Here is a 14,084-nt window from a genome sequence, read left to right on the forward strand (position 1 = left end):
GGGCTATACTGCAACAAAATGTGTCAGATCCATTGCCAAAGACCTGTTTTCTCTTCTTTCTTTTTTTTTGTTATATTTTGTTAGTTGGGTATTATGAAAGGCTAACGGGTGAAATATTACATATGGATTCATTTGGGCAACATAGTATGACATTTATGATGATGGGTACATGACAATGTGCTCTATAACAGGGATTACAAATACAACTGAGCAGCGAGAGCTTGAAGAGCTCTATCAAGAAATTCAAGTTAGCAAAATCAGTCATTTTAAAAGGTGCTTTGTATGAAGGCCTATTCATCTTAAAAGATGACTCTTTGAGCAGTTTGAACAATTACATGAGATCAGATGTAACAAGTTGTCAAAAATGTTTATTTACAAAATAAAATAATACAATAAAATACATTATTAAGTTACAACTTCACTGTAAAATGAAAAAATAATCGAGGTATCATTTAGATTTCTATAGATTTCTTTTATCAAGGTGCCTCAGTGAACTTCTCTAATAGAAGTGCTTTAAAGCTTTTCCATTATAATGGGATGGGGTTACAGGAGGGTATCACTGATAGTCTTTTGAGTTCTTGCAAGAACTAGAAAACTCGCCTTATAGAAAAGGAGCTTAAGGATTCCAACATTGTGATCTGAGGAGCCTCAAACTGTGGCTTAAGTAAATTCTACTGTATGAAAATTAAAGCATCTAAGGTGCATTAAGTCTTAATTGTAACTCAAAGTGTCTTCATGCCTTCAGAGTGCACATAATTAAACTATAGGTAGATCATTTATCAATAATTTTCCTACAGGATTACATAAAAACAATTACTTCTACTAAGAAAGTCAATGTAAAAAAAAAAAAACACAGCAAAGAATTAAAAACATACCTTGGGTAATGCAAATTCTCAAGCATAATTCAAATAAAAAAATTAGCATATATCAATGCAAATAATCAATATATATAATACAAGTATTTTAGTGCAGTAGAATCTCCTTAAAAAAATATTGAATATACAGACATAGGCACCAATGTATCAAATCAGCTTATATACGGGGATGTAACTATACTGTATAATTATTTATTGTTTAGCATCAGCTTTCAGTGTAAACACAAAGTAAAAAAGCAATATTGAGAAAGGTCACCACTCCAGTTTCATATCTTCCTTGCTCCACACATATTTCCCCCCTCTTATGAGGAACATCTTCTCATCAAAACCACTGAACTTGATGGCCTCTTCCACCCCAACATCCAGAATGGACTTTGACGGATCTTTCCTTCCCTCGCGGCAATCCAAGAAGCGCATCTGCGGAATCAGATATGGAGAATTAAAAATCTATTTATGATGATTGCTCTCTCTGATGATGTAGCGTAGACAGCATGATTATTAATAGAGATCAGAGATTATCCAAGGGGGAGAAGTCATTTGAAGTCTGGAATGAGGCAAATTACTGCAGGCCTTATTAGATTCCTATCCATAATCCCTTCGCTACTCATATGATGACTTTTAATGTAATTTAAAGGAATCACTGATACAGTAATAATAGTGTAATCTAATATACAAAAAATCCTTTTGACTCTAATGACAGCATAATCAAATATTTATTTAAAAAATCCTTTGTGCAATAATGAGAAGAAAACTGAGGAGAAAATATGACACCACTTACATATTCATCAAGAATCAGGTAAGAGTCTCTCATCTGTAAAAGGGAAATAGATGAGAAAATAAACAATTCGCATCAAGTTAACAGTATGCTTTATATTCAAATCCCTGGCTTCCATCTCTGAACAGAGCTATTTTATTTAAATTCAAAACTCATTTACCTCTTAAAAGCTTCGGTAATGAATTGAAACTGAGGGTTTATTGCTGTATTACCCATAATTTGAAGCCACTTTATCTAGCAAATTGTAAGCTATTTTGAAACAGTGATCTGAATTGAGCCAAAGTATGCGCTCTGTGTTTCAAAATTACCTTTTGATTAGACTCTGGAACCAGACACTCAACGCTCTGATGGCGGTCCAGGAAGTCTTGGAATTGCTGTTCACTAATGACAAATTTCTCTGCCTCGCGGAGGCTGTTCTCCCCTGCGTTTTCACCATCAATTAGCAGACACTGGAAGACCTGAGTGAACATTGCAATACACATATTCAGCAGCCTGGCTATAATGATAAAGGAATGGAACATGGACGTCTGTGGTAAAAGAAGTAACTGTACCTTCCAGCGCACTGGGTTCAGAGCAGTGATCTGCTCTGTCATATCTTCGTCCACGTTGTAGGTGTTGATAACCGAGTTGATTTTGAAAGCCACCTTGTAGTCCCGGCACCAGGTACAAACTTTATGTAGATTGTCCAAATGGCTCTTCTTGCCCTGACCTCGTCCAATGACTTTATTGGTGTCTTCGTTAAAACTGTCGCACGATACTGCAAGAATGTCCAAGTAGTCACCTGTAGAATACAGATGCAAATTAAATAGACCAATTTAGGAGCTGACAGTGCTGTACTTTAACCCCTAGCTTCACAGACAAGGCTTAAGTCTAGTCCCAGACTAAAATGCATGTTTGAGCTGTTTTAACTGAAAGTAACTTGCACTGACATATCTTAAAATATGTCAGTGCCATAGTTTTGTCTCAAGATGCACAGCAGTAATGTTTTTTTCTAAGGCATGTTTATAAAAGATACTTAAATGTCCTAATTGAACTAAGGCCTAATCCTGGCTTAATCTAAGCCCTGTCTGTGAAACTAGGCCAATATGTGTAGGGGAAGTATTTCTCTGGCTAATTTTGTCACCATATGCAAATACCTTTGCATATTTTAAGTAACATTTAAATACATGCTTAAAAAAACCCCACCTATTTATCACTTTTAGCATTCCATAATTAAGTTTTTTATAATAAACAATTTTTTTTAAGCAAATATACTGTTCAAATGAAAATGAAATATTATTTCAGCTTAAAGTAACTGTTTTCTCCTTTAATATATATTTTATTTAAGTGATTCTGTGATTCAGATTCTTTATGTCAGGGATCCTTTAGAAATCATTCTAATATGCTGATTTGGTGCTAAATAAACATTTCTTATATTATCAATGTTGAAAACAGTTGTGCTGCTTGATTTGTTCAAAAATAATAACATTTATTTGAAATAGAAATCTTTTGTCACATTATAAATATCTTTGATCAATTCAGTGCATCCTTACTGAATAAAAACCCTTTACTCACACCAAACTTTTGTATGCGATGTATCTTAGAGCTACAATTTTAGGTTGGGCATATTTCACAACTATGCTTTCACTTTTTTCCCAATTCTTTTTATACAGACAGTGTCAGGGATTCTTATGTGCATGAATTAAAAATAAAGATCAATTGTTTGATCAAATCTCATTACACACAATGAACGAACTGGAACAGACAAAAGAAATGCAGAGTGGAGCTTAATAGTTAACCTATAAGTATGAATTTATATTGTGTTGAGCTGTATGTAAATCAACATTGAGATTGTTATTACCGTGGAAAATGTGTAACGTTCACCCTAAACTGCTTTACAATGATCTTTGCTGACCTCTGGTGGTCAAGAATGATTCTCACCGTATTTCTGAAACCAGGATTCTTTGATCAGACTGCCATTACTAACAATGCTGACGCTCGGAAGCTGCAGCTCCTGTTTGCAGTATCGCACCAACTCTCCCAGAAAAGAGCCTCTCTCGTGAAGAAAGGGCTCTCCACCTGAAAAATTGACTTTTTCCATTCCTAAAACATACAAACCAAGTTTTAGAATAAAAAAGAGTCTAGTCATCATTAAAGTTAAAAGTTATATATATAATTTACATTTATATTGAATTATTAATTATGACAATTATAATGAAAACAAATTAATATTAAAAAATAATAATATCAATTTATATTAATAGCTAGGCTACATTAAATTATTAATGTCGCATGTCATGATCTCACGTAGCCTACTGACAGGTTGCCCCGCCCTCGTGCCATTAATCACGTTATTAGAAAACATGGGGTAGTTATTTTTTATTAAATATTACGAGGGCACATGACTTTTATTATTTTTTATTTATTTAGCCTATTTTAAAATAATGATTTGCCCGGATAAATCATATTCCATAAAACAATCTTAATTTGAATTGCATGGTGACATGTTAGATTACCTGCTTCTTTCAGAAGTCGTAACCCTCGCTTTGCCTCTTCAATAGGCAAGACGAACGAGGTCTTCGCAGTGTGGAAACAAAATCCACATTTGTAATTGCACTGCCGGGTAAAATGGTAGTTTACACTGCTTGGAGTGGTCAGCTGTGCGCTGGATCCCTCTTTCTGCTCTTTGGTGCGAAGAGGTTGCATCAGTGTGCCTGATACCATCATCAAAATCCATCTCAACAGGGCTGAAAATAAGCTGTGGACGTTCTTGAAACACAACTGCATCAACATTCTTGCAAAACCAACTTGGTTTGATGTCACTATGGTGAATTGTGTAGACTGATACTCAGAGAGCTCACACCCCCCTTTTATAGGACATTCTCAAGTTCCTGTTGTGATCGGTTTCTGTTCTTGCTCGGGGGGACTGAAAAACGAAAGATAAACAGCCTATCAGCTGAGTCAAACATTAGGCGTAGCCTATATGTTTCATTTTCCTTAGAGTCACCTGGATTTAGTAAATAGCCTACATCTCTTTATACAACCACGGGAAATTAAGATGCAGCAACATATTATTCTTTTATTTTATAGGAATATACTTCTTGTCCTATCCTTAATCCAACAAAAATAACAATCATTAGGTTATGCTCACACTTTAGCTTAAGGTTCAATTTTCACTAACTATATTAACTACGACTTTTGCCTCAATAAACTCCTAATTACTGCTTATTTATAGTTACGGTCCGGGATGTAGAATATGGACATGCAGAATAAGGCATTAGTGCTTAATATACTAATATACATGCTAATAACCAACTAGGTAGCCTTATAGTGAGAATTGGACCCTAAACTAAATTACTAAATAGCATATATATATGCTATAATGATTTCTGAAGGATCATAAGACACCAAAGACTGGAGTACTTGCTGATGAAAATTCAGCTTTGCATCACAAAAATAAATTACATTTTAAAGTATATTAAAAAAGAGAACCATTATTTTAAATTGTAATAATATTTCATAATATTACTGTTTTTTTGTTTTGTTTTTTGTTTTTTTAACTGCAGGCTTGATGAGCATAAGAGACTTCTTTCAAAAACATAAAAAATAGTAATGTTTCCAAACTTTTGACTGGTACTGTATATATATATATAGCCTAGCTCATCTGGATAAACCTGCTTAAAATCAGCCCAAGTTCACCGTAGTCTAAAGTTACTGTTAGAATGCTTGACTGAGTCAGCTAGGCTCGTTTCGTGAGTTACGTAAGTGGACTGCTGACTATCCTTTCGTTTTCGCGTCTAGTTTCGTTTCTCTGTAAGCGCTAGCCGTAAAAATGCGATTCTTGAATTCTTCCTTGGCCTATATAGGCTACTGCAATATCTAACACCGTTCACAATGCTAAGGAGAGCAATGTTTCGCTGTGGAGAGCTGTGTTCGCGTGTATTTGCGGTGGAGTTTGATTTGCGCGCTGAACCTCTTTATTTCACACTGAGCTCAAGCCCACAGGTTCTCCATCATGATCATCATCAACGGCTCTTTGGAGATTGTGGGAAGCTCTTCTCGCTACATGTTCAAAGTGAGAACAGAATTGAGAAAGCGCAAACGCACGCCCAAATAAAACACAAGCTGTCTTCAACACTCTCGCGAGATTGCGATGTTTTTGAAGCGTCTTCGTTTATTCCGGACGACGAAAATAGCGTCGTTAAAGGCTTTTTTATACGAGACAAATCCACTACAACACTTTCGGAGGACTTATTAAACACATTGCGGCAGAGTAAAACAGTATGTGTGTTTTCATACAAGCGCGAGGGTCAGTACTGCTGGCAGGAGCTGTGGTCACCTGTCAGTCCAGTGAAGGAGTCAGTGAGACAGTACATCACACCTGCTACAGCAGCAGAGCATCACCCATCCACACTGAACATCAGGAACTCCGATGTCTTCTACAGTATGGATGAAGCCTATAAGGTTCTTCAGGAGGTACAGTAGGATTTTGAAACATTTTGGGACCAGATTGTACTTTAGGCTATACTACTACTACTACTACTACTAGGCTACTACTAAGTAATAATTATTATTAATTATATATATACACACACACACACACACACACACATATATATACATATACACACACACACATATATATATATATATATATATATATATATATATATATATATATATATATACATACATAGTATATAGTATGCAGCAAAGATGCATTAAATTAATCAGCAGCACAACAACTGTTTTTAGTTTCTTGAGCAGTAAATCAGCATATTAGAATGATTTCTAAAGGATCATGTGACACTGAAGACTGGAGTAATGGCTGTTGAAGCTTTGCCATCACAGGAAAACATTAGCTACATTTAAAAAAGTATTTAAAAAATTTTTTGTAATAATATTTCACAATATTAATTTTTACTTTCTACTGTATTTTTATCAAAAATTGCATCGCATATAAAATACTTCTTTCAATAAATAAATCAAAATAAATAAATAAATATACCAAGCCCAAACTTCTGAACAGTAGTATGTTTATAAATGTATGTGTGTATACATATAAAAATGGCTGCAGTTATACCTGTCTAGATGATTTTACTTTGATGCTGAAATGAAAGTATACTTGATTACCTGATCTAAAGGAACAATGAACAGTGGGTGATTATTTAACCAATGCAGTTCAGTACTGTAAACACAGTGCAGCTTGGGGTAAAACATTGCATCCTCCTCTGCCCATCCCAGTGCACTGACATTATCCCGGAGTCAAAGGAAGTGCTGAAGCTCGTAGACGAACAGCTGGAGACAAGCAGTGGTGATGGATATCCTGTCATTGTGATCGAGGGACTGGATGCTACAGGTTAACACTGAGCCTTTGACAAATATTTTGTTCTGCTTATTAATACCAATCAGAAAGTAGTATCATCTAAAAATTCATAGCTGTCAATATGTATCAAATCATGCTTAAACAACTAGTTTGCACTCTAAAATTTTGTTGACTCCTCTCCATACCTTTCTCTGATTCCCCCTATAGGTAAAACTACTCTCACAGAAGCCCTGCGGGAGTCTCTGAATGCCACTCTTCTGAGATCTCCTCCCCAGTGCCTGACTTCTTTCAGACAGCGTTTTGACTCAGAACCACCCCTCATCCGCAGGGCCTTTTACGCTCTGGGGAACTACATCACTGCAGCCCACATCGGAAAAGAGTCCTTAAGGGCTCCTGTCATAGTGGACAGGTAGAGATATGTGCACCACAAATACACTCACACGATTCAACTCCTATTTGGGCAGCACTGGGATGTAGCAGATGTATGTTTGTATGTAAAGCTGGATTTGTGGAAATTGAGGCTCGCTCAAACGTAAATGTTTATTTGAGGATATTTTAAATATATATATCAGGTAAAATCATTTATTTTTGTAATCAGAGGGGTGCGTTTCCCAAAGCTAACTATGGTTGCAAGGTCCGTAGTTACCAATAGAGTTCAATGGAACTTGTGACCATAGTTGGCGATGCTTTTGGGAAATGCACCCTGGAGTGGGGAGACTAGGACCGGTTAGATTTGGGGCCGTGACCGTGATGGGAGTGAGGTTTAGGGAGTGTAACGTAGGCCAGTAAGAGCTGTGCGTGTAAGAGCCAGTAAGAGCTGTGCGTGCTTTAGTGTCCTTGTTAGCGTGCCCGCCTCCCACGCCGGATTGAATCCCGCTCGGAGTAGGACCTGTTACATTTGGTGCTGTGAGGTTTGGGGGGGTGAGTGTAACGTAGGCCAGTAAGAGCTGTGTGTGTAAACCTCACTCCCCTGGCCTCAAGAGGCGCTCTAGTGACTGAACCTGGTGTAAGGATAAAAAAAATCAATGTATGCCCCTTTTAAGTTATTTCCTTTTCCCGGCACTGATATCCTCTAAACTAATTATTATTTTTTTGGTCTCCTTTAGGTATTGGCACAGCACAGCAGCGTATGCCATTGCCACAGCAGTCAGTGGGAGGATTGAAAACCTCCCTAGGCTGGACTCAGAGCTCTACCAGTGGCCAGGAGACCTGCTTCAACCAAACCTGGTGCTGCTTCTCACTGTCAATCCAGAAGAAAGACTGAGAAGACTCAGAGACAGAGGACAGGACAAGACCGTTGAGGAGGCTGAGCTGGAGCTCAATCAGCTCTTCCGACTTAAGTAGGGCAACTTGTTGAAGTCTTTTATTTTTTAAGATCACTTGCTTACTGTATGTGATAACCCTTAAAGTTTTCAGATGTTGTGCATCTCTATATTGGTTGTACTGATTACTAAATGTCACTTGCTATTTCTTGGGCATTTCCAGCTAATAGTGCCATTTGTGAGAGAAAATGTGGCTTTTCTTAAATGAAGCATTTTATTTGTGAAAAAAGTAACAACTTAATATGAAACAACATTAATAATTCATAATAGAACTTCTCTTTAAAACATGTTTGTGTTTTTCAGAAACATCTAACCATTATTGTAATGTTGGATCATAACAGGCTTGAACAGAAAATGTAGAAACAATGACAAATTTAGCATTTTCTCTGGAAATGCATAAATCATTTTAGATTAAAAAAATAATAATAATACACTGATACTGAAATATGAAACTATAATTTCAATAATGGCAAAATTTCGGTAGAATTATTTTTTTAAATTGTATACACTGCTGTTTAAAAGTTTGTGGTCAGTATTTATTTATTTATGCATTTTTAAAGAAATGAATACTTTTATTCAGCAAGGATGCATTTAATGGATCAAAAGTAACAACAAAGACTTTTATATTTCTATAAAAAAAAAAAAAAAAAAAAGTTTATTCATCAAAGAATCCTGAACAAATCTATTTATGGTTACCACAAAAACATTATGGCTAAATTTCCTGAAAATGACCCCTATTGGTAGCCAAGTTTTTAAGATTTTCATCCAAACAATATCAATCAAGTATATTCAGAAAGACAATAAGCAAAACAGCTTTGGTGCACTTATGACAAATTGCTCTTTTTTTCAGAGTGGAGGAAGCTTACAAGAGAATCCAGAATCCCGCCTGCATTATCGTGGATGCAAGCCCCTCTCCACAAGAAGTGCTGCAACAAGTGCAGCGTTTAATTAGGAACAAATGCCACTTGTAAACAACCGGCTCCCTATCCGACGAGGCAAGACGCCCTGCAATCCCTCCGCAAACCACTAGATGGTAGTGCAGTGTTACGATTCCATCCTCACTCAACTAAACCCACTGTAAGAGCCCCAGTCAGCTGAGCCTGTTGATTGAAAGGGAGGCTGGTGGCTAACTGCCAGCATATATTTCAGGGCTCGTATCTGGACATGTCACAACATATTCCCCTTCCCACAGAGCTTTAGTGATGACACGAGAGGGAAAGTTATTGCGGGTGCCGTAGCTGGATGTCAGCTCTCATACGCAGGGTCACAGCGTCCACTTTCCTCACTCTGACTTATTCCCAGTGAAACACAGGAACTCAGCTAAAGAGGTTTGAGAATTCATCAATCACTTCAATTAGATTTAAACACAAGAACTCATTGTTGGTCAGCTCGGCATTCACTCCTATAGGAGATGGAATCAAGGGACCTTATGGGGGTATTAAAAGCAATAGATCTGGTCCAGGCAATTTAAACTTGCTTTGATTTGTTGCTGTTGCTTTTGGACCCAGACTCTGATCATTAATTAAGAGTGATATGCTAGGACAAAAACGTACATGTATAACTCAGTTTTTAAGTTCCAGTTTGTTTATTGTACTGAAATAATCAGCTAAGAATAAATTTTAATATAATACACATCTTTGTTTTTTGTTTTTAAAGAAAGTTCGCCTAAAAATTTAAATTCTGTCAAGAAGGGAACACACTTGTCAAGCGCCAAAAAAAAAGACAAAACAATGATTTTAATTTTTTTAATTAATTGATTTTGGTGATTGCTCTGAAATCTCATAAATTGTTTGTAAACACATCGTGCCAAGTTTTGACAGAGATTGAGATTAAATATCAATATCTGTTCAAAACTTGGCATGATGTGTTTAAAAACAATTTATGAGATTTCAGAGCAATCACCAAAATAAATAATTAAATAAATGAAAATAAAAAACACCACAATAGTCCATGCTATATTGCAAGCCAAACAATATTTGTGTGAACAGACTGATTTATTAATTCTATTATTTTCTTTTTCTTTTTGATTTTTTTTTTTTTAGCTATTAAATCTCAAACAAACTTGGCACAATGTGTTTACAAACAATTTGAGATTTCAGATCAATCACCAAAAAGGACACACACACACACACACACACACACACACAAAAAAAACCACACCATAAAAGTAGTCCATGCTATATTCCAAGCCAAACAATATATTTGTGTGAACAGACTGATTTATTAATACTATTATTTTCTTTTTCTTTTTTAATAATTGTTTTAGCTATTTAATCTCAATCTCTGTCAAAACTTGGCACAATCTGTTTACAAATAATTTATGAGATTTCAGAGCAATCACCAAAAAAGACACAAAAAACACCATAAAAGTAATCCATGCTATATTCCAAGCCAAACAATATATTTGTGTGAACAGACTGATTTATTATTACTGTTATCTTATTTTTACTTTTTAATTAATTGATTTTTTTAACTATTCAATTTTAATCACTATCAAAACTTGGCACAATGCGTTTACACACAATTTATGAGATTTCAGAGCCATCACCAAACCCCCCCCCCCCAAAACACCATAAAAGTAGTCCATCTACTATATTCCAATTCAAACAATATTTTGGTTAACAAACTGATTTATTATTATTTATTTATTTTTTCAACTGAAAATATCCATTTTGGAATCTTAACACAAACACCAATGAGATTTCAAGCTATGGCAGTGGAACATTATTAGTGCAAATCAACTTAAATTTGATAATGACCGAAAGAGTTTTCATTTTTGCATCAAATAATCTTTTAATTATACATTTGATCTTCAATAATCCACATTTAGCACACACGCCTTAAGTGCCACGGCATGCATGCAGGCGCCCACCATGCCCTCATGCACTAACAATGCAACACTTATCCTATAATTCATTTATATGGTGAGCACTGCATTTACCCAGTGATAGCAAGATTAATTAAAGGTTTTAGTAATTATGAGCTCAGTGAGGATATGGGCCAGGAAAGACGGAGTGACCCGTCTCCCTCACACTGATGCCTCAGCAGTGCGGAGAGAGACTAGGGTATATTCATATGGCAATTAATGGAGTCCTGTAGATCACTGTCAGGCGGCTTTCCACACCACTGCGCAATTACACACTCCCCTTAGCCAATTATTGAATCTCTTGCTATAGATGCAATTATATGTTTATTTTTTAACACACTGCTTATATGCCTGGTGGTGGTTAATATTAATGCCTCACAGGCGTAAAAGGCCAAATTTAAATATGCGGCGTGAGAAATGTACTGGTCAGAGATTTTAATAAACTCGCTCCAGTTAAATTCCTGAGATTTTCTGCTTGGAGACCACAGTGGTCCCCAGTGGTCAGACAGTCGGGTTGATCAATTTTACATCTATTTGCAGTTGCTCTCTGAGGGAATATACAGTGTTTAAGGATTATATGTTCAGTTGCTCTGGACAGACGCTCCTACAGCGCAGTCCTTATGAACTAGGGAGGGGGTCAAACGTGCTCTTACAATACTGTGGGTGACTTCTACGGCTTGAGCAGTGTTTTTTGTATTGCTATCCATTACTGACTGTAATAAGTCTTTCTTATCGTGTATTGTGATAAGATATAGAAGCATTTTTGTAAAAAAAAAAAAAAGTACATTACCATTCAATAGTTTGGGGTTGGTGAGATTTATTTTTAAATGTGTTTGAAAGTGTCTTATGATCATAAAGGTTGCATTTATTTGATTAAAACAGTGAAAACAGTAATATTGTGAAATATTATTACAATTTAAAAATAACTATTTTACTTGAAGATAATTAAAATGTAATTTATTCCTGTGATGAATTTTCAGCAGCATTACTCCAGTCTTTAGTGTCACATGATCCTTCAGAAATCCTTCTAATATGTCGATATGCTGCTCAAGAATAATTTATTATTGTTATCCATGTAAAAAAAACAGCTGTGCTTCTTAATATTTTTGTAAAAAAAAAACATGATACACTTTTTTCAGGATTCTTTGATGTAATTGAAATATTTTGTAACACTTTAAATGTCTTTACTGTCACTTTTAATGAAATGCATTCTGGCTTAATGATAAAAAAAAAGAAAAAAAAAAGATAAGGTCAGAATTCGAGAAATAATGTTACAATTATGATAAATACAAATGTATTTGTGATATGGTACATTGACATAAAAAGTAACAATTGCAAGAAATAAAATCACAAAGTTTTTTACACTAATGAAAAATGTTTTAATGAATAATTGTTAATATTTTCTTTAGATGTGAAGGATCTATGGATATCCTCTTCACTATATTGTAACTTGTTAATAAATCCATATTATTTATAACAGAAATTAAATTTGAATAAACTTGATATACTTTACAACCTCATATATTCAAAACACTACAAACTAGCAATCACGACCTTCATTTTTCATTTCACTTTAAACTATTTATGGATAAGAGACCTTATTTCCAAACACTTTAATTTAAAACCATTTACAAATGTGGAATCTGATTATAGTAATCAGACATAAAAACAAAGCTGAATGCACCGACCTCTTTAAATAAACATTTGATCATATGTGCTTTTGAAATCTGAAAAATCAGGTCAGAGTGCAGAAGGTCTGTGCAGAGGCAAAAGGTAATCTACCATCCTCCCCAGCAGGCTCCACACAATCTACATCGGCCACTTCAATATTTCATTAGCACAACAAAGAACAAGACAGAGAAAACCCTCTCTGCAATAATTAAAGATCCAGCAGGGATGGAGCCGCACAGCAGTCTGCGGTCCCCCCCGCCTAAGTAATAGATCAAATGAAAGCTGTCCCTATGAACATGAATAATGAGTGAAGTGTGGTGGAGAAGTGGGGGTGGTATAGGATGGTGGGCTGGAGTGGGATCTAGAGACCTGGCACTGACACCCTCCTTCTCCGGGCCCAGAGACACTGCCAACTGCAGGGGGGTGAGGGGGGGCCAGAGGCCTATAGGACCCTATGGAAGAGGTGGCGGGAGGAAGACCAGAGAGGGACTATATGTGTGTTTTATGCATCTATAACTGCAAATATGCCACCAGATGAGAAGCAGGTGACTTTAGATCAGGGTTCAAGACTTTTAGGGGGTTATGATGGAGATTATGATTTTGTGATTAGTAACGCTTTACAACAAAGTTATATACATTAATGGATATCTTTTTTTGCATATCTTGGTTAATGTTCATTTATAAATACTCTTGTCCATTGTTAGATCTTGGTAGTTCTTAATGATGCTACAAAACTTAATTATATTTAATAAAATTATTTGGATTGATGATGATTCTGAGAGAAAATGTGATAGTATATGAAAATGCTAGTATAACGAACACAAATTTCACGTGCATCTGATTAACAGATCAATCAGATGGGCAGTTTCCCCTGAATGAATCATTGTTTTGAATGAATCATTGGTTCAGTGAATCATTTGACTCAGTTATAAAGATAGGCTGCATCCGAATATGTATATTTCCTTATTGTATAGTAGGAGAAAACTGTACGTGAAAAGAGTAGAATGTCCGAATTCACAGTATTCATAAAACATTAGACAAATGTACCTCGATAACCTACTATGTCCGGCGAGATTCTGAAGTGCACAACTGATGGACACTTATTGACAATTATATATCGAATGTAGCATCTGGATCACATGAAGTAATATCCAGATATACAGTAACTGTTGTGTTGTATATAATGCAAAATAAACCTCAAAAGTGACTTGATTAAGTATAGTGACAGTGGCCTGGGACAATGATCAGTTGTAGAGTTTAGCACTCATTA

The 14,084-nt window shown here is 35.7% G+C and overlaps 2 protein-coding genes across 2 annotated transcripts; one reads left to right on the forward strand and one right to left on the reverse strand.

The window, feature by feature from the left end:
* Positions 1 to 348: 348 nt before the first annotated feature.
* Positions 349 to 4,557, reverse strand: rsad2 (radical S-adenosyl methionine domain containing 2). The gene is made up of 6 exons (XM_084097777.1): positions 4,146 to 4,557; positions 3,571 to 3,732; positions 2,202 to 2,431; positions 1,959 to 2,108; positions 1,654 to 1,686; positions 349 to 1,292 (listed from the first exon to the last, which is right to left on the reverse strand). Exons 1-6 carry the CDS (start codon positions 4,420 to 4,422, stop codon positions 1,128 to 1,130), a joined length of 1,017 nt encoding a protein of 338 aa, XP_083953903.1. The 5' UTR covers positions 4,423 to 4,557; the 3' UTR covers positions 349 to 1,127.
* Positions 4,558 to 5,393: 836 nt separating this feature from the next.
* Positions 5,394 to 12,037, forward strand: cmpk2 (cytidine monophosphate (UMP-CMP) kinase 2, mitochondrial). The gene is made up of 5 exons (XM_084097244.1): positions 5,394 to 6,105; positions 6,874 to 6,988; positions 7,163 to 7,364; positions 8,062 to 8,295; positions 9,128 to 12,037. Exons 1-5 carry the CDS (start codon positions 5,524 to 5,526, stop codon positions 9,246 to 9,248), a joined length of 1,254 nt encoding a protein of 417 aa, XP_083953370.1. The 5' UTR covers positions 5,394 to 5,523; the 3' UTR covers positions 9,249 to 12,037.
* The last annotated feature ends 2,047 nt before the right edge of the window (positions 12,038 to 14,084 follow it).

This window comes from Abramis brama (assembly GCF_963993115.1).
Source record: "Abramis brama genome assembly, chromosome: 21".
Taxonomy (NCBI): Eukaryota; Metazoa; Chordata; class Actinopteri; order Cypriniformes; family Leuciscidae; genus Abramis; species Abramis brama.